Raw genomic sequence first — 21,646 nt, 5'->3', positions numbered from 1 at the left:
ATGGGAATTACAGAGGCATGAGAGAGGAGCTGGCCAAATTGATTGAAAAGAACCACTAGCAGGGATGATGGCAAGGAAGCAATCGCTGGAATTTCTGGGAGCAACTCAAAAGGTGCAAGATATATACATCTCAAAAGAAACTAGCAATATTCCAGAAGTTCAAGAGTGTCGGTGGGCAGAATTGTATCATTAATGGGGAGAAGATCCTGGGGAAACTGAAAGATCTAAAGGTAGATAAATCTCCTAGCCCAAATGGTCGACACCCCAAGGTTCTGAAATGGGTGGCAGAAGGGATTGTGAAGGCAGTAGTGATGATTTTTCAAGAATCAATTGATTCTGGCGTGGTTCAGGAGGGATAGAAAATTACACATGTCACTCTACTCTTCCAAGAAGGGAGAGAGGCAGAAGAAATGAAATTATAGGCCCGTTAGTCTGACCTCAGTGGTTGAGAAGATGTTGGAGTTGATTGTTAAGGCTGTGGTTTCAGGGTACTTGGAAGCACATGATAAAATAGGCCATAGTGTGCATAGTTTTCTTAAGGGAAAAGCTTGCCTGATAGATCTGTTGGAATTTGTTGAAGAAAAAATCAAACAACATAGACAAAGGAGAATCAGTGGATGTTGTGTACTTGGATTTTTAGGAGGCCTTTGACAATGTGCCACACATGAGGCTGCCTAACAAGTTAAGAGCCCATGGTATTATAGAAAAGATACTATAAATACCAGTAGTATTATACTAGTATAATACCTGGTATATACTGGTATGGTTGGCAGGAGGCAAAGTGTGGGAATAAAGGAGCCATTTTTGCTTGGCTGGTTGGATCTGAATTCAGGGACAGCACTAAGGTGGTGCTAGGTGGGGCTATAGCTCCAGCAGAAATTGCAATAGCCCCACCATAGCACCACCAAGAAATTAACTGCATCTGCTTTGCTTTCTCTGTATAGTTTTGAATACAGCTTGTTTCTCCAGTTGATCTAGTGAAACAGTGTTCCCAATTACCACAGCACCCACGCAGCAAAACAGTTATAAACTCTGTCAGATCCACTCTACACTTCGTTCATTGTCAAAGTCTTGCTGTTGCTGTCCTCAGATCAGTGAAGCTGATCTAAGATCACTTAAGGTGGTGACGTCACTCACTCTCACTCACACGGGAGTACATCCAGGTGCAGATCCGTGGTCTCGCGAGACGAATGGATGCCACACGTGCACATTGTGCTTTTACAAGTGAGCGTCGGCCTGACACGTGCATTAGTTTGGCCAGAATGAAAAATGGATTGATTTTTAGTCAGAAAACGACCTCATCCAGAGGAATCAGTGGTGTCTCAGCCTGAGCCTGTCTTAATTGAAAGTGACATGCAGAAAAAAGTAAGTGGGGATGAGGACGATAGCAGTTCATCGGAGGAGTGTGAGGGCGAAGTAGAGGAACAAGAAATGAAGCGGGATTCGGAAGAGAACGTGGATGAAGGTTAATTGGGAGCAGTTTTTTAATTGGGTAAGCCCACAGCTGTGGTACATGCAGAGGTTGTTTAAAGACGAGTAGATCAAAGCTCAGGACCGGCATGTTCCAGTAAGGAGGAAGAACAAGGGTGGTGAGGTAAGGGAACCTTGGATAAAAGGAGTTCAGAATTTAGTCAAAAAGAGAAAGGAAGCACATTTAGGAAGCAGAAATTAGGCAGGACCTTTGAGAAATACAAAGAGTGCAGGAAAATGCTCAAGTAAAGAATTAGAAAGGTAAAAATGGGCCATGAAATGTCCTTAGCAAGTAGGATTAAAGAGAATCCCGAGGCATTTTACAGTTACATTAAAAGGAAGAGCACAGCTAGTGAGAGGAAAAGCCTCACAATTTATGCTTGGAGCCAGAGGATGTGGGCGAGGGACGAAATGAGTGCTTTGCATCAGTATTCTCGATAGAGAAGGACATGGAGTATTGTGAGATTAGCGTGGGTCATATAAATGTGTTGGGGCATCTTGAGATCAAGACGGTGGTGGTATTGGGTCTTTTGAAGAACTTTGTTGGATATGTCCATATGATCTGATGGGATACATTGCTGTTTATTGAATGAAGGCATGAGGTTGTCTCAAACCATGATGAAGATCTTTCAGTTCTAGCTCACAATAGACAAGGTCCAGGAGGACTGGAGAGGAGTCAGTAGTGTTCCTTTGTTCATGAAGTAAAATAGGAATAATCCTGGAAGTTTTAGGCCAGTGAGCTTCACATCATTGTAGAGAAGCTATTGGAGGGGATGTGGAGAGGATGTTTCCTATACTGGGTAAGTCTGGGACCAGAGGGCGCAGCCTCAGAACACTGGGATGTTTATTTAGAACAGAGATGAGCAGGAACTTGTTTAGCCAGTGGGTAGTGAATATGTGGAATTTATTGCCACGGGCATCCGTAGAGGCCAAATCATTGAGTATATTTAAAGTGGAGTTTGATAGGTTCTTGATTTGTCAGGGTGCCAAAGGTTATGGAGAGAAGGCAGGAGAATGGTGTTGAGAGGGATAGTAAATCAGCCACGATCGAAGGTGGAGAAGACTCAATGGGCTGAATGGTCTGATTCTGATCCTATATCCATGGTCTTATTGGGTCTAGGATTAAGTAGGTGGGTTGCTGGGTGTTGCAGCTTTTGGGCCGGAAGGCCATTTCTGAGCTTATCTCTACATTTTTTTTTTTGTTTTACCATTTTCCTGAATATTTCACTGAGATGTTCTTTTTCAGCTTCTTCCTACAACATTCATTAACATTGTGTAATGTGATCCCAGCCATTCACCACAGCCATGGCCCTAAAATCTCCTCCTCCACCCCCCCATCTCCCAACCATTTTCCAGAACCTCCCAAAGCTTCCCAAAACATTTCCAGATGCCATCTCACCTCCAAAGTGCTCATTAGCCAACCACCAAAAGCCTAATGAAAGTTCTGACTTCATATTTATCATGTTTGTATGTTTTTGATTCCAAAAAAACTGTCTATTTCAGTATTAAAAGTACACACCACCATTGGGTCATTGGAGTCCCACTGTATTCAGCATCTCGAATGCCTAAACACTGTCTTATTACTTGAAGTGTATTTAATTATTCTACTCATTATAGTAGGATTTGAATTATTGTCTCTAAAACAGTGGTCTGGGCTTCTACTTTGTAATTTAGTAATTTATTCATAATATTATGCCCAACCTGACCTGAGGCCTGACCCACAAAGGTAACAGGAGCTAAGGCCTGATTCATAGATGAGGGGCCGTGGCCCAACTAGAGGAAGTTCTGATACTGGGACCTCTCTGGAAAGCCAAACCCTGCAAAGCACCCAAGAATAAGTCCAGATGCTGAGGCTCACTTAGCTGCCCCACTTACTTGCAGGGGCAGCCCACACCTCTTTAGGGCCTTCAGACTTGTGTGGGAACGACAACTTACTTTTCAATACAGATGAAGCCACTCCTGGTTTATCTTTCAGCAGATCACTTACAGTCCAGGGGGCTCCACACCAGGACTTCCAGGACTGGCCAGGCACAGCCACTTACCTCAGAAGCATGGTAAGAGGGTTGGGCTGTGAGTGAAGCTGAGGTCGTGGGTTAAAGATCCCCAGCCCTCTCCCTTTCCTATCATACTATAGCTAATATCAAGGCCACTGAGAACAAAGTAGAGAACAAAGTAAAGGGAACTGAGGGACTACTGTGTGCTGTGTTTCACCAAATTATTTCTTACACCTTCTTCACCTGACTGTGCCATACAACCTGAGGGCTTCTCAATTCACTGGACGGATGGCATGGTGTACTTAGCATAGGTTAGATACAGAGGGGTCTGCTTCTTAATCAATGCCTCATGGTGCCCTGACTTGACGGTTCTGGCAAGTACCTGCTCACCCAGCTTGGAACATCTAACAATGAAGTGTCGCCCATACTACCTGCCACAGGCATTCACTTCAGCTATACTGATGGCAGTCTATATCCCACCACCAAGTTGAAGGGCCAAATGGCCCAATTCTGCCTCTATATCTTACAGTCTTATAGTCTTGTAGAAACCCACTCCAATGACCTCAAGTGTACCTGAATCCATAGGCACCAGTAAATATGTAAGATCAGTCTTCCGGAGGGTAAACCTGTGGAAAACATCTGCTCCAGATGGGGTCCCTGTCCAGGACCTTAGATGTGACACAGCTCAGCTAGCAGGGCTTCTAGCAGACACTTTTAATGCTTCATTGTGAGTGTGCCAACTACTTTAAGAAGACTATTAACATCCTGGCACCTAAGAAAAACAAGGTAATGTGTCTTAACGACTTGCGCCCAGTAGCGCTGACGTCCAGCATCATGAGAAGCTGGTCATGGTGTACATTAACTGCAGCCTCCCAATCAAACTCAACACTCTGCAATCTGCCTACTGCTGAAGCAGGTCTGTTACCCTAAACAGAAAGTTGTGTCCTGAGGCCCCTGCTCTACTCCCTGTACACCCATGACTGTGTGGCCAGACTGTGCTTTAGCTCCATAAATATTTGTAGATAATACCACAGTAGAGAGCAATCTGTCAAATAATGTTGCGTCGGAGTACAGGAAGGACATAGAGAGCTTAGTGACACAATGTTACGACAACAATTTTTCTCTCTGTCAGCAGAACAAAATAGCTGGTCATTAACTTCAGGAAAGGGGACTGTGCACATATTTCTGTCTACATCAATGGAGCTTAGGTTGAGGGGGTTGAGAGCTATAAGTTCCTAGTAGGTGTGACCATCACCAATAATCTATCCTGGTCCAACCAAATTAACAATATGGTCAAGAAGGCTTACCAATTTCTCCATTTCCTCAGGACGCTGAAGAAATTTGGCATTTCCCTGTTGATCCTTCCCAATCTTCATCAATGCACCATACATAGAAAGCATACCATCTGGATGCATAATGGCTTGGTATGCAACTGTCTGCACGTAACCAGAAGAAACTGCAGAGAGTTGAGGACGTAGCATTTCATGGGTAATCAGCCTTCCCTCTATGGACTCTCATTTCTTGCCTCTTTAGTAAAGCAGCCAGTATAATCAAAAGCCTCACCCATCCCAGACATTCCCTCTTCTCCATTGGGCAGAAGATACAAAAGCCTAAAAACAAGTACACCAGCCTGAAGGACAGCTTCTACCCTGCTGTTACAAGATAATTAAATGGTCTCCTAGAAGATAAGATAGATTCTTGACCTCAGAGTCTACCTTGTTATGATCTGCATCTTATTGTTCACCTGCACTGCACTTTCTCTGTACCCCTTACCTCATTCTGCATTACTATTGTTTTTCAAACAATAGAAAACCTGCAGATACTGGAAATCCAAGCAACACACACACAATGCTGGAGGAACTCAGCAGACCAGGCAGCATCTATGGAAAAGAGTACAGTCGGCATTTCAGGCTCAAACCCTTCAGCAGGAGTTCCTCCAGCATTTTATGTGTGTCGTTTGTTGTTGTTTTACCTTGTTCTACCTCAATGCACTGTGTAATGATTTCAAAGTTCAAAGTAAATTTATTATTAAGGTATATTCATATCCAATGGACACTTTGGAAAAAATTTTAGTTTAAATCTCTCTCAGACAAGTGTTGTAGCAATTATATATAATTATGAATTTATATCCTGATGTTTCCAATAAAATTAAAGCTGACTGGGAAAGTGAACTTAAGATTATTATACCGATTGAAAAATGGGAAAAAATTCTTCAATTGGTTAACTTATCCTCTATATGTGCTAAACGTGTGTTGATACAGTTTAAAGTAGTGCACAGGGCTCATATGTCCAAAGATAAACTATCTCGTTATTATTCTTATATTAATCCAATACGTGATAGATGTCATTGCGAGATAGCTTCTTTAACTCACATGTTTTGGTCATGTCCTTTGTTGGAAAAATATTGGAAAGACATTCTTCACATTATTTCAACAGTTTTGAATATAGACTTACAACCTCATCCAATTACTGCTATCTTTGGATTACCAATGATAGATTCAAATTATTTAACCTCTTCAGCACGTAGGATGATTGCATTTCTTACTCTAATGGCTAGAAGATCCATTTTGCTGAATTGGAAAGAGATTAACCCTCCTACTGTATTTCATTGGTTTTCACAAACTATGGTATGTTTGAATTTGGAAAAAATTAGAAGTGCGGTTTATGATCCTTCCATTAGATTTGAAAAAACTTGGAGGCCATTCATTCAGCATTTTCATTTGATGTAACTTGACCATTTCCAAACTTGTTTTATTTCTCTGTACTGTTGGTTGAGAGGAATGGAGTTGTCGACACTAAGGTTTTCTTCTTTCCCATTTTCAAGTTGTTAGTATTGCCCAAGTCTTTTAGTTTAGTTGACTAATTCTGTTTAGTTTAGTTTTTTTTTGGGATGGGGTTTGTTTTTTTTTTCTTTTTTTTCTTTTTCATGATTTTTCTTCAGTTTTTTTTGGCTTTGTATTTTTCACTATTATTCTACGCTATTGGGAGCTTTGTTAATTTTTACTATTTGGTTTTACAATTACTCATTTTAAATGTAACAATGTATCTCCTACTTGTATTTTTGCTTTATGTTTTCATTCTATGAAATTAATAAAAAGATTGAAAAAGAAAAAAGAAAGGTATATATATGTCACCACGTACTATCCCGAGATTCATTTTCTTGTGGGCATTCACAGTAAATGCAAAGATGGTAAATGGTAAACTGAACACAAAGATGGGAAAACCAGTGTGCAAAAGACAACAAATTGTGCAAAAATAAAAACCAAAATAATCTTAGTTATTTATTTGTTTGTGTATTAATTATCGAGAACATGAGTTGCAGAGTCCTTGAAAGTGAGACCACAGTTTGTGGAATCAGTTCAGTGTTGGGGTGAGTGATCTGTACAAATAGTATGCTAGATAAGCTTTTCACTGTATCTTGCTACATGTGACAACAAAAAACCAGTTTCATTCTCATAGAGTAGTCTATAGGTACCCTCCACGAGTTATGGACACCCCATACATATGAGTGAGCTCCTATGAATATTATTAATTTCAACCAAGAGCCAGTCTTCGTGGTGAAAAATTGTTTACATGTAACTGCCCCGTAGTACTCAGACATCAATCTCTTTAGAACACAATCAGCCAGTTTTGCCATGGGAGGCCTCTTTGGAAACCGATAGCAATCTCTTCTACTGACACTTGTGTAACAACACTCTATTAATCACTGTAACGCCCATTGATATTTCAAGCCCATCAAAACCAGCCTTTGAGCATGGGACATCATTATCCTGCACCATTGAACCTGGGCAGGGGAAGACGAGAAACAGACCGCTGGGGGATCTCAGTGTGCCAAGCAGCATCTGCGGAGGCAAAGAGATATCTGATATTCAAGATTGAGACCCTGCATCAGAATGAAGTGCGTAAAGGGGAGATAGCCAGTGAAAAAGGTGAGAGGGAGGGGTGCATCAGGGGCTGGTGCACAGTAGATGAAACCAGCTGAGGAGGGAGATGATGAGCAGATGGAATTGGGTGGAGTCAGGAGAGAGTGGCTGTTGAGTAGAGACAGATTATTGATCTCCACTTTATCCCCCACTGTGAACAATGAAAGAATGAATGGTTTCTATGACAAGCACAAGTCTGCAGTGAAAAAGGAAGCATTTTGTCTCTCAGTAACAAGCTGATGAAAATTTCTGTTGCAGAAAGAGGCAAATTCCTTGCCCTTGATTTGGGTGGAACCAACTTCCGTGTCCTGCTTCTCGTGCTGCGGAGCCGGCAAAGGAAATCCTCTCAAATATACCAGAAAAGCTATTCTGTTCCCATGGAGGTCATGCAAGGAATAGGTGAAGAGGTGAGTGTGTGCCGCAACAGTGAATGTACTCTCTGGGCAATTTAGCACATGCAAAATGGTGGTGGCAGCTTACTTGGAGAAACTGTTGATTTTGGTCTTATCATTCCTAAAGCTTTCCATGACTTGGGCATTCCTGGCTATAGGCCTTTAAGTGTGTTACAGAAGGAAACTCAACAGCTTTATTTTATGGATATTTTTCCAAGATAGTAGATGGATTTGGATGTTTTAGATTAGCAGTTCTGGTTCCCATACAAAAAGTTTACCTGTTGAGAGGCTCTGAGTGATAGGCCTTTTAAAAAAAAAAATTGCCCTTTGGTTTCCACCTCAAAAAAAAAGGGGGAAAAAAACAGAATAAGTCCATAAGATGTAGGACCAGAATTAGGCCACTCAAGTATTCGAGTTTGCACCACTATTCCATTACGGCTGATTTAATATCCCGCTCAATTCCATTCTCCTGCCATCTCCCCGTAACCCTGACTGATCAAGAACCTATCAACCTCTGCTTTAAATATACCCAATAAGGGAAGGCAATTTAGTACTGAGATGAGAAGAAATGTCTTGGCACAGCGGATGGTGAACCTTTGGAAATCTCAATTCCAAATGACTGTGGAGGTTTAGGCCATTGTGTTTGTAGAGATGTCTGATATTGAAGAGATTCTAGGATGGGGCAAGAACTGCATCCAAGGCTGAAAGTTCCACTTGTTCTGCCATTTCTAATGTTCTAAAAGAAAGTTCAAATTGTAACGCAATGCCCGGTGTGCTTTGATTCCAGCTGTTTGACTGGATCGTGGAGTGCATCGTTCAATTTCTGGATTATATGGGTATGAAGTGTGTTCACCTATCCTTGGGCTTCACATTCTCCTTTCCTTGTATACAGCATCAATTGGATCAGGCAAGTCCGTGCATTTTCACCAAATTTTTTTCTCCTATTATAAAAGAATAGTGTGAAATTATACCAGTCCGGCGTTAAAATACACTCCTCATCTCAAAATTAACACTAGAAAAGCCCTTCGCTGCACCTTAGACCATCACTGCCCACTGCATTTACAGCCTTCTACTGTGAAACTCCCCAGGCATCCTTCCTTTGCAATTCTCATGTCTGTCTGAGATCAAACTTAAATAGCTTGTACCTCAGTCCCGGTAATGTGCTCCAGACCTAGCTACATGTCTAGCCAAGCTGTTCCAGTGCAGTTTAATTACTAGCAACTGTTTGACAAAATGATAAATTAAATCTGATAAAGTACTGCTCAGTTACACAGAGACAGATCTCAGAACCAGATTTAATATCTCCGGCATATTGTGAAATTTGTTGTTTTGCAGCAGCAGTACAGTGCAATACATAGTAAAATACTGTAAATTACAACACAGAATACATATATATCATTAAATAGTACAAAAAGAGCAAAATAGTGCTGAACTGTACATGAATTCATTGTCTGTTCAGAAATCTGATGGCGGAGCAGAAGAAGCTGTTCTTACAACATTGAAGGTGGAGGGCAAGTCCTGGGTGATGGGGGTCCTTAAGATAGACTTCCTCTAAGCCTATTGTTTCTGTATGTTGGTGTTACACAACATGGGGCAGACTCCAAAAGAGTCTGAATGTAAGAAGTCCCTTTAGAGAAGGGCAGGACTGGAGCTAATCTTGAGCACATTGACTGTGCCTCTATATATTACGGGGTTGTTACAGAAAGGGATGAAGGTGATCTGGAAATTGAAGGAAGACTGATTTCAGTATCATAACGCCACACACAAAGGGCTGGATGATCCCAGCAGGTCAGGCAGCATCTGTGGAGGGAACTAAGCATCAACGCTTCGGGCTGAGACCCTTCACCAGGACCAGAAAGAAAGGGGGGCAGAATCCAGAATAATTTAGGGGGAGGGGAAGGAGTTGAAGCTGCCAGGTGATAAGTGAGACCAGGTGAGGAGGAGGGGCAAAATTTCAAAATGAGACTGAGTGTCATAGGATAGGTGCGTGCAGATAAATGAGAGTCCTTTAAAGGCGGGGAAGAAAATCAGGCCTAATGTGTTCCTGAACAAGTGAGAGGTAAGAAAGTCAAGCCATGGAACTACTGGTGTCAAGTTTTATTGAGTGTTTGAACACAGAGGACAGGACAGCACAAGAACAGACTCTTTGGCCCACCATGTTCTACTGAACTAAGTAAGCTAATGACGTCTCATTACCCTAACTCCTTCAGCCTGCATGCGGTCCATATCGCTCCATTCACTGCATATTCATGTGCCCATCTGAAAATCTCTTCAACACCTCTGTAGTATCGGGCTCCACCACCACCCTGGTTGTGCAGTCCAGGAACCCACCATTCTCTGTGTAGAATATTTGCCCTGCACATTTTCTTCTCACTTACCCCCTCTCGTGTTAAATACATGCACCCTCGTTTTAGACATTTCGACCTGAGCAAAAATCACCCACCGTCTACTCTATCTAGGCCTCATAATTTTATAAACCTATCAAATCTCTCCTCTGCTGTACTGCTTCGGAGAAAACCCTAGTTTGTCCAAACGGCTGTTTATTGCATCTGTCTTCCAACGCAGGCAGTATCCTGACAAACCCTTTCTGCACTCTCTCCAAAGCCTTCACATCCTTCTTGTAATGGGGTGACCAGAAATGAATGGGGTACTTCAGATGTGGCCTGACTAGAGTTTTATAGAGCTGCTCAACACAACAAATAAAGGCAAGAAAGCACTATGACTTCTTTACCACCCTTTCAGACTGTGTCACCACTTCCATGGAGCTATGGACTTAGCTTTCAAGATTCCCCTGTGTATTAATAAAGGAAAAGAAGCCTCTGGTAGAGTACTGAAGAGAGGCGAGGCCCTTTCTCCTTCTTCTTGGGCCTTTAGCTCCCAGTGGAGCATAGACCACTGATGACCTTCTGTCTCTTTCGTCCAAAGTCGTTGGAGTTCATTGCATCCACTCTACACGGGATCAGCCTATACAGCTTCATCTCAGGTCTGTTGGCCGGCCTTACCCATTTCCACCTCTCACGACGGGCACGTAGGGGTGAACACTGAGAGGCAAGGTGAGGCCCTTCGAGAATAGAAAATGTGTAAGGGAGGTACTTGAAAAAGAAAATAGGAAGGCAAAGAGGGGCATGACAGACATTGGAGATAAGATTAGGAAAAATCCCAAGACATTTTGTAACCATGTTATAAACTAGAGAATAACTGCGGAGCTAGTTAAGGTCCATTAGTGACTAAAATGACTATCTGTTTGTGGAATTGGAAGGCTTGGGTGAGGTGTTAAATGGATATGGATCATCTGTATTCATTAATGAGAAAATGCTCTAGTTGCAGATTTCAAGGAGGGGGAAGGGATATTCCAACATTAAAAATAGGATGCATTGGATACCTGAGTGAGCATAATGTTGAATAAATCCCTAAGGCTTGGTGAGGTATCTGAGGTGGAATGGAAGGAAAGAGAGGACATCGTGGGGGCCCTAACGGAGAAATTTAAATCTCTGCAGGCTACAGATGAGATGCTTGGTAACAGGAAGACAGTATACGTGATATCTTCTTTCTGGAAGGATGGTGGGGATAAGCCAGGTCAGTGAGCTTAACATCGGTGGTTGGGAAGTTGTTGCAAAGAAATGAGCTGGATGGTGAGTCTGGTAGAATGACAAGTAAGGACCAAGGGAACTCTAGCTTCCTCCACTCGTCTGTCTGGGTGGAGGTGGCTGAGAGCAGAGGTGTGGGAAATGGAGAAAATCAACCACAATACATTTCCTGAAAAAGGAGGACATTTAAGTGTCCTGGATCTCAAGAACAAATACAACAGAGACAAAGAATGTCCTGACGTAGTCTCTAGACCGAAATGTCCACTATCGACTTTGCTTCTGCATACTGTATGCTGCCCATCTTCCTAATAAGGTTAGCTTCTTAATAAGATACAGAGGGTGATGATGGAGGTTTTATTTTATGACTGGAAGCCAGTAATCAATGGTACATCACAGTGATCGATGCAGGGAGCCTGGCTGGTTTTGAATATGGGAGCATGATTGATAAGTTTGCAAATCACATTAAAAATTGGTGGTGGTGCTGATGGTGAGGAGAATCATTTGAGACTGCAGAATGACATTGACCAGATAGTAAGTGGCAAATGAGATTTAATCCTCATTTCTGCAGGATGCTTCGTTTTGGAAGTTGGGTAACATTGGGATGAACATCTTTAATGTAAGGCCTTGAGAGTACTGAGGAACAACTTGTACACACGTCTACAGAGCTCTAATGTTGGCAGAACAGGGAAAGAAGATGATGAAGAAAGTATATGGGATGTTGGTTTTCATTAGCTGGGACTTAGATTACAAGAGCATGGAGGTTGTGATAAAACATTGGGTTAGGTCATAGCTGTGCTGTACTGATTACCCCACCCTACAGAGGATGTCAACGCATTGGAAAGGGTACAGAGGAGTTTCACCATAAAGTTGCCTGGGCTGGAATGTTTCAGTTATGAGGAAAATTTCGACAGACTCTGTTTGTTTTCTGTCGAGCAAGAAGGTCAAAGGGGAAACTGATAAGTGTAAGATAGGATGAATGACAATAAACCTTTGCTCTTAAAGAAGACATCTAAAGTCAGAGGGCACCCATCTATCTCCTTTTACTAAGCTGATTTGGATCCTGTGGGCCTTTGGGACCAGTTTTCATGTTGGATTTTATAGTGAAAAGTAAGAGAGAGGGGAGCTAAGAAAACAGTTCTTTTCACCAAGAGGTTGGTTGTGATCTGGAGTGCATTGCCTGAGAAGTTTGGGAGACAGGTACTTTGCAACATTTCTTGATACATACACAGGGGTTCTGCTTCATGTTATGCAAAATCACGAAACCTTTTCTCAAAACGCAGTATCTCCCAAAACAGAAGTTCACCTATATCTGAATTGATCAGATTTAGTTTTGTGGGGATGATAGTTTACAGGAGTTGCAGTGATTTGCCATGTGGTTATCAGTGAGGTGGAGAGCTTTAGACTGCAGAAAGGTTTGGGTAGTCTGGTCAGGGAACTGAAACTTAGAAGTGTAAGGTGATATATTCTGGGAGATCCAACAAGTCAGGGAAATGTACAATAAATGAGAGAATATTAATATAGTCAAGGAATGGGGGAATAACCTTTGATTTTTTTTTCAGGTAGGACACATCAATAAAATGAATAGGATTCTTTCTTTTATGAGTTAAGGCAAAAAAATATGTGTATGAGGAGGAAGATTCAACGTGCACACAACACTAGTTAGATAACAGCTTGAATAAAGTATGTTTCCAGTCACAATATTATGGGAAAGGCATGACTGCACAGGAGAAGGTGCAGAAGAGATTTGTGAGGAAGTTGCCAAGTCTAAACATTGGTGACTATGAATGGACAGACAAGGATTGTTTTCTTTGGGATAGAGAAAGCCAAAGGTAGATGTAACTGAGGTGTGAAATATTATTTAAATGGCCTAGTAAGACATTGTAGCCCGTAATCAATTCAATCTGTATCTTTCTTGCTGTTCATTACTTTATTCAGCAATGTAATCTTATGTTTAAGATTACATAAAGATCCATTGTTATTTCCTGTAACTCTCCAATCTATATTTTATTCTGCTTTGTAACCCTTCTGACACTCATTATAATTCTTCTTAGCCTATCACCCCTGCTGGGGCATAGGAAGCCGACAACAGCTTGCCAGATGCCTCTCTCCTAGGCCAGTCTTTCAAATTGTCCCAAGGTGTAGTCCATCCTCGAAGAACCCTCCTTTCCCAGGGATGAGATTTCCAGAGCTTCTGATGGTGTTTTTGTAGCTCTGGGATTTTTTTATGGGATGGGGTTTCTAGCCCCATGCCCAGCCCCACTCCTTTCACAGCGGGGCTTGGGACCGACCATGGTGGAGTTGCTCATTATAATGCTTTGTAACGATTTCTATTCCTTAACTTGCTTCAGCATCCACCACCGCACTCTGTAACTTTCCAACACATCTATCATTACATTCTGCAGTTGTCTTCCACGTCTATAACTAACTTCCTCCATATTGCACTCTGTAACTGCTGCATCCATTAATGCGCTGTCTTTTTAGCCATTCTCTCAGTATTGGGGGTGATTTACTTGCTTCCACTCCAGTTCTGCAAGGTAATTGCTGGAACCAATGTAGAATCCACAGGCTGCTCACTGGTCATGGAGTTATTGAGTAAAACTGCATGGAAACAGTCCAACCTCTCCATGCTGTCCAAGGTGCCCACCTACACTAAACTCATTTGCCTGCATTTATCCTGTATCCTTGAAACCTTTTAATGCAAGCATGTCCAACTGTTATTATTGTACCTGTCTCAAGTACTTTCTCTGGTGGTGTTCCCACTAGTCACTAGTGTCAAGAAACAGTCCCCTGGTTTGACAGCTGAGGCTGCGAAGACTGTCCCGGCTGCTGTGCTCTGTACCCGCTAATATGATGAATTGATACTGAGGCTTTGGGCCTTCTCCAGGCTGTCCTGGGGTTTGGTTCTAAGGACTCTTCAGAAAGGCATTGCTCGCTTCTATCGTTTGCATGATTTGAGTTATTTTTCCCTTTATCTGCGCTTCAGGTGTTGGTCCTTATTTTATTTCTTTTAATTGGGTTCTTTAAGTTATTGTTTTGTGGCTGCCTGTAAGCAAACAAATCCCAAGGTTGTAGAATTTATACATTCTTTGATAATAAATGTAGTTTTGAAACTTTGAAATAGCCACATAGTAAGTTACTGATTAGAAGAGGAGGGATCATTGGCGTGACCACCATAGGCACGATGATCCATGGAAAGTCGGAGCTGATTGTGGGTGATGGTACACAGTGAGCCAATCTGCCCTCCCCCCTCACATATATTTCACCTCTCCCTTCTACGTGTATCACAAAGGCAGCAGGATAGAGAAACAGTTCACTTAGCTGTCGTACAGCTCCAGCTACCTGGCTCCAATTATGGTCCATGTTCCTCAGGTATTCTGGTTTACTTCCACATCCCAAAGATGTGCTAATAATTAATTGGTTGCTATAAATTACTCTGAGTGTAGGTAACAAACAACAGAATCAGATGAGAGTTGATGCACCAATAAATAGGGGTGAGGGGAGACCCTGATGTGATTGGTCCACTCAGAAGAAGCCTGGGCCTAGTGGATCAAAGAGCCACCTTCTGAGTTGTACTTAGCAAGCATGAGCAGCCCTCTTGCTACCTGTTGGAAATGGAATCCCACAATTCTGTGTTTTTTAGTGCAGTGCTGATGAACACCACCACACATGGGGGAAAATTGTCAAAACATCGCCATTCTGTGCTGCTTGCAAAGTGGGACCTGGATTTCTGATCAAAGCAGACGCTATGCATGGGAATCAGACTGAGTCACGTCAGCTGTCTTGAAGCCTTTATTTGGAGCAATTAACAGCAGAAATCAGGTCACCTTTCTGTCCATTAGAAAAATCAGAGCAAGGGTTTTAGTGTTACAACTGCAGCTGTACTATTTGAAGGTCTGCTCGTCATAGAGCATGGGCCCAACTGACCCATGCCAACCAAGATGCCTCATCCAAGCTGATCCCATTTTTTCATATTTGGTCAATATCCTTCTAAACTACTCCTATCTGTGCACTTATCCAAATGTATTTTTGAATATTGTTATTGTACCTGCCTCAACTCCTATCTCAGGCAGCTCATTCCATATATACACCAGTATCATCCTGAAGGAGTTGCTCCTCATGTAACTTTTACAACTTTCATTTCTCACCTTAAATATGTTCTCTGGTTCCCCTATGCTAGGGAAAAGACTTGGCGTTATACATCTCTATAAGGTCATGACATTTGACCTTATTCCTGCAATCTACAGCAAAGCACTCTGGGGGTTACCTGTTGACTCCAATTGCTGCTCAGTAGTGATGAGGCAGCTTTGGGTGGGACAAGAGTGTGTTCATATTTACAGAGGTTTATGGAGCCGTATAGCACAGAAACCATGTCAAAATGCTGATCCCTTTGCCCATTTACACAAACCCTATTTGTCTGCATTGGGACCATTTATCCTCCACATTGACAGGCTATGTTGGCGCCAGAAATGTGTTGACACTTGGTGGCTGCCCCCTGCACGTTCTCGGACTGTGTTGGTCATTGAAGCAAACAGCACATTTCTCTGTATGTTTCAACATTTTGATGAATATGTGGCAAATAAAGCTAATCTTTAATATTTTGGAGGAGATTACAGCTTGATGATCCACATATAATCTTCAAGTAATTGTTGACATATTTTCTGGAGCATCATAATTCTTTGGCTTCACCATTGATCTCAGCCACACTGAGCTCAGGTCCCAAACAATGTTTTGCACTTGACATCTCTGTTCTTAAAAAAAATGGATAAACAGCTATTCTACACCACTGCTGCTCCCTTGGACCAGGAAAAGGGTTATGTGATCACTAAAGCCTTGATTGATTCCAAACAAAGTCTGAAACCAACAAAATGTCCTTCAACGCAAAATGCTGGAGGAACTCAGCAGCTCAGGCAGCATCTGTGGAGAGAAATAAATAGTCAATATTTTAGGCCGAAAACCTTCTTCACGATTGGAAAGGAAGGGGTAAGTAGCCAGAATAAGAAGGTGGGGGGGGGGGATAGGAAAGAGTACAAGATGGCAGGTGATAGGTGAGACCAAGTGAGGGGAAGATGGGGGTGGTGGTGGGGGGGGGAGGTGAAATAAGAACTGGGAAGTGATAGGTGTACAAACTAAAGGGCCAAAGAAGAAGGAATCTGTTAGGAGAGGACACTGGACCATGGTGGAAAAGAGTGGAAGGAGAGGTATTAGATGGAGGTGATGGGTAGGTAAGGAGAAGAGAAAGGGGTAAGAGGGGAGTGAGAATGGGGAATGGATGAAGATAGAAGGGGAGGGAGTGCAATTACCATAATTTAGAGAAATTGAGGTTCATGCTACTCAGATGGAGTATGAGATCTCTATTTAAAAGAAAACTTACCACAAAAGTGTCCACCATTCAGGGCCCCAAACAGTCCTTCCAGGTGAGGCGACACTTCACCTGTGAGTCGGCTGGGGTGGTATACTGCGTCCGGTGCTCCCGATGTGGCCTTTTATATATTGGTGAGACCCGACACAGACTGGGAGACCGCTTTGCTGAACACCTACGCTCTGTCCGCCAGAGAAAGCAGGATCTCCCAGTGGCCACACATTTTAATTCCACATCCCATTCCCATTCTGACATGTCTATCCACGGCCTCCTCTACTGTAAAGATGAAGCCACGCTCAGGTTGGAGGAACAACACCTTATATTCCGTCTGGGTAGCCTCCAACCTGATGGCATGAACATCGACTTCTCTAACTTCCACTAATGTCCCACCTCCCCCTCGTACCCCATCCGTTATTTATTTATATACACACATTCTTTCTCTCACTCTCCTTTTTCTTCCTCTGTCCCTCTGAATATACCCCTTGCCCATCCTCTGGGTTCCCCCCACCGTCTTTCTCCCTGGGCCTCCTGTCCCATGATCCTCTCGTATCCCTTTTGCCTATCACCTGTCCAGCTCTTGGCTCCATCCCTCCCCTTCCTGTCTTCTCCTATCATTTTGGATCTCCCCCTCCCCCTCCAACTTTCAAATTCCTTACTCACTCTTCCTTCAGTTAGTCCTGACGAAGGGTCTCGGCCTGAAACGTCGACTGTACCTCTTCCTAGAGATGCTGCCTGGCCTGCTGCGTTCACCAGCAACTTTGATGTGTGTTGCCCAAAAATGTCCTCTGTCTCTCATACCGCTCTCAGCTTAAATGTATGCTCTCCGGTATTAGATGATTTGACTCTGGGATAAAGATGCTGGCTGTCTATTTTTGCCACTCATTATTTTATAAACTTCTATCAGGTCACCCCTTAACCTCTGCTGCTCCAGGAAAACAATCCCATTGATGAAAAGTCATGGCCCAAAACATACACTGTTTATTCCTCTCTGTAGATGCGATCCGAGTTCCTCCAGCATTTTGTGTGTGTTGCTCAACCTTACTTCGACAAATCTCTCCTTATAATACATACCCTCTAATCCAGGCAGTATCTTCTTCTGCACCCTCTGCAAAGCCTCTCCATCCTTCCTACAATAGGTGACCAAAAATGAATGCAATACATCAGAAGTGACCTATCCCTAATTATACCATGGTTTTCCAAATGCTCATAATTCTGTCCCTGAGAACCCTCTCCAGCAGCTTCATTAACTCTGACCTGATACTCGCTGCTCTATAATTTCCAGAAATATTTCTTCCTGAACAAAGGAGCATTAGATAATCACCAGTGCTCACAGACCTCAACTGTAGTTAGAGTAGATACAAAGATATTGGTCAAGGCCCTGGTAATCTCATCTCTTGCCTCCCTCAATAATCTGTGGTATATCCCTGAGACCCTGCAGAGTTATCCATCTTAATGTTCTTCAAATGACCCAACACCACTTTTTTTTTTATCTCAAAAATGCTCTAGTATACTAACACACTCCAAACTGATCTCTCTAATTCTCCATTTCCTTCTTGATGAATACCGGCACTAAATCCTCATTTAGGACTTTGCCAACATCCTGTGCTTCCAAGCACATATTCTGCCCTCTTCCCCTTTATCCTTGAGTGGTCCTACCCTCTCCCTAATTATTTTCTTGCTTTTGATATATGTACAAATGAATATGTAGTTCCAGAGAGTAATAATGAATGGGAAGCTGAGTTATAGAATGTAATAATCCATAATCTGTTAAATGACAGAATTATTTACAGTCACAGAATATTAGAAGTGATAGTGGAGATGTACAGAAAGAGTGATACAGGTTAAATAATGGATAGATACACAGGAAAGTTACAGAGTGTAATAACAGATAGTGTATTGGAGACATACATAATGTATAACGGATACATTTGGAAGTTACAAAATGTAACGATGGAAAGCAGAATTACAGTTAATGGCTACACTGAAGAGGTACGCAGTGTAGCCAGGCATGTAATGGAGAGTGTAATAACGGACACGTTAGACAGTTATAGAATATAATATTAGATATACTGGAGAGTCAGAGGATGCAGCAATTAATACAATTCAGCATCACAGAATGTAATAATACATTTATTGGAGAATACCAATTGCTGGAAGGTCTTCAAGCGCTCAGAGTTGGTACAGAGCTCTTGGCCCACTGAGCAGGAATGATGTTTCCTATTACTTCCGAGACAAGGACCATCTGCACCTTGGAGAGATATCACTAACAGTAAAGATCACCAGCACATCAGACACCTGATTCTGAGATATTATCAGGTAGACAGATCCTTCTGAAAGTCTCGCTGACAATGGATGTCATCCAATTGCCTTATGGAAATTGCTGCCCCATGACTGCCTAAACTGGAGAGAGAACATTCAGGATTTTGCGACCAATAGACCTCAGACAGAATGCACAACCACTCCTCCCTCCCCATTATCCTCAACACGGACTGTGTGCTGAGCCCATTGCTGTACACTGCGCACACAAGATTGCACGGTCAAACACCCAAGTAATCACATTGTTAAGTTCTCCAGTGACAGAATAGTGGTGGGGCTCATCACCAACAATGATGAGACAGCCTACAGGGAGGAGGTGGAAGAGCTTAAGGCTTGGTGCCAGGCAAATAACCTCGTCCTCAATGTCAACAAGACAAAGGAGATGGTTTTCAACTTCAGAAGAATTCACACCACTCACACCCCTCTTTACATCATGGTTCAGGAACACATTCCGCACAATCAGGAAAGCTCACCAACACCTCTGCTTTCTGATAGGCCTGAAGTGAGCTGGAGTATACACATCTATATTCACTGCGGCGGACAGGAAGGCTTCACAATGCAAGATAATCTGCAGATGCTGGGGTCAAAGCAACGCTCACAACACGCTGGAGGAACTCAGCAGGTCAGGCAGCATCTGTGGAAATGATGAGTCGATGTTTCGGGCTGGAACCCTTCGTCAGGACTGTAGAGGGAAGGGGCAGAGGCCCTATAAAGAAGGTGGGGGGAGGGTGGGAAGGAGAAGGCTGGTAGGTTCCAGGTGAAAAACCAGTCAGGGGAAAGATAAAGTGGTGGGGGAGGGGAGGCAGGGAGGTGATAGGCAGGAAAGGTGAAGAAGGAATAGGGGAAAACACAATGGGTAGTAGAAGGAGGTGGAACCATGAGGGAGGTGATAGGCAGCTGGGGGAGGGGGCAGAGTGACATAGGGACAGGGGAAGGGAGGGGGAAGGGAATTACCGGAAGTTGGAGAATTCTATGTTGATACCAAGGGGCTGGAGACTACCTAGACGGTATATGAGGTGTTGCTCCTCCAATCTGAGTTTAGCCTCATCATGGCAGTAGAGGAGGCCATGTTTGGACATATCTGAATGGGAGAGGGAAGCAGAGTTGAAGTGGGTGGCTACCAGGAGATTCTGTCTGTTGTGGCAGATGGAGTGGAGGTGCTTGATGAAGCGGTCCCCCAATCTGCGTCGGGTCTCACCGATGTAGAGGAGGCCGCACCGGGAGCACCGGATGAAGTGAAGTGTTACCTTACTTGGAAGGACTGTTTGGGGCCCTGAATGGTGAGGAAGTCGCACCGGGAGCACCATTCAGGGCCCCAAATAGTCCTTCCAAGTGAGGCAACACTCCACTTGTGAGTCTGTTGGGGTCATCTATTGCATCCGGTGTTCCTGGTGCGGCCTCCTCTACATCGGTGAAACCTGACGCAGATTGGGGGACCGCTTCATCGAGCACCTCCACTCCATCCGCCACAACAGACAGGATCTCCCAGTAGCCACCCACTTCAACTCTGCTTCCCTCTCCCATTCGGATATGTCCATACATGGCCTCCTCTGCTGCCATGATGAGGCTAAACTCAGATTGGAGGAGGAACACTTCATATACCGTCTAGGTAGTCTCCAGCCCCTTGGTATGAACATAGAATTCTCCAACTTCTGGTCATTCCCTCCCCCTCCCTTCCTCTATCCCTATGTCACTCTGCCCCCTCCCCCAGCTGCCTATCACCTCCCTGATGGTTCCACCTCCTTCTACTACCCATTGTATTTTCCCCTATTCCTTCTTCACCTTTCCTGCCTATCCCCTCCCTGCTTCCCCTCCCCCACCCCTTTATCTTTCCCCTTACTGGTTTCTCACCTGGAACCTTCCAGCCTTCTCCTTCCCACCCTCCCCCCACCTTCTTTATAGGGCCTCTGCCCCTTCCCTCTACAGTCCTGATGAAGGGTTCCAGCCCGAAACATCGACCGATCTTTTCCACGGATGCTGCCCGACCTGCTGAGTTCCTCCAGCGTGTTGTGAGAAGGCTTCACAATGGGTAGTCAAAACTGCTCAATGTATCAATGGCACCAGCCTACCTGCCATATATACAGAAAAGGTCCAGTAACGTCACGAAGGACTCCACCATCCTGCTCATGGCCTGTTTGTCCCCACTCCCAGTCAGGGAGGAGACTATGTAGCACCTCTGTCAGCACCACTGTCAGCACCACCAGACTCAAAAACAGTACTTTCCCCAAGCAGTAAGGCTGGTCAACACCTCCAGCCAAAACCCTACCCCTCCATCCCAGCCCCCCACCACCAACACTTCATCATTTCCTTTCAGCCACCTTATGTACTGACACTGCAGTGCCTAGTGTCACTTTATGGACATACAACCAATCTATGCATATAAGCAAGCTTATGTATTTATATTGACGGTGTTGTTTTTATTATTGTGTTCTCTATCCTTTATTTTGTGCTGCATCAGAGCTAGAGCAACAATTACTTCATTCTTCTTTACACTGGTGTACTGGAAATTACGTTAAACAATCTTGAATTTGAATATATAAGAATGACGAATTTTATAAAGAATAGATTCTTTAAGTTTGCTGTAACTGAGGAAGTTAGTGGCGAT

The 21,646-nt window shown here is 43.4% G+C and overlaps 1 protein-coding gene across 2 annotated transcripts in view; it reads left to right on the top strand.

Annotated features, from left to right (window-relative positions):
- LOC140185663 (hexokinase HKDC1-like) overlaps positions 1–21,646 on the top strand; it is a 109,834-nt gene that overhangs the window by 65,985 nt on the left and 22,203 nt on the right. For both annotated transcript variants that reach the window (XM_072239133.1, XM_072239132.1), the window contains 2 exons: positions 7,646–7,794; positions 8,567–8,686. In XM_072239133.1, the coding sequence (XP_072095234.1) occupies positions 7,646–7,794; positions 8,567–8,686 (269 nt within the window). The remainder of the gene's footprint in view (positions 1–7,645; positions 7,795–8,566; positions 8,687–21,646) is intronic.

Source organism: Mobula birostris, chromosome 21, assembly GCF_030028105.1.
Source record: "Mobula birostris isolate sMobBir1 chromosome 21, sMobBir1.hap1, whole genome shotgun sequence".
In the NCBI taxonomy this organism is placed as follows: Eukaryota; Metazoa; Chordata; class Chondrichthyes; order Myliobatiformes; family Myliobatidae; genus Mobula; species Mobula birostris.
Note: the sequence above shows the minus strand (reverse complement) of the source record. Positions and strands in the feature narration are given on the sequence as shown.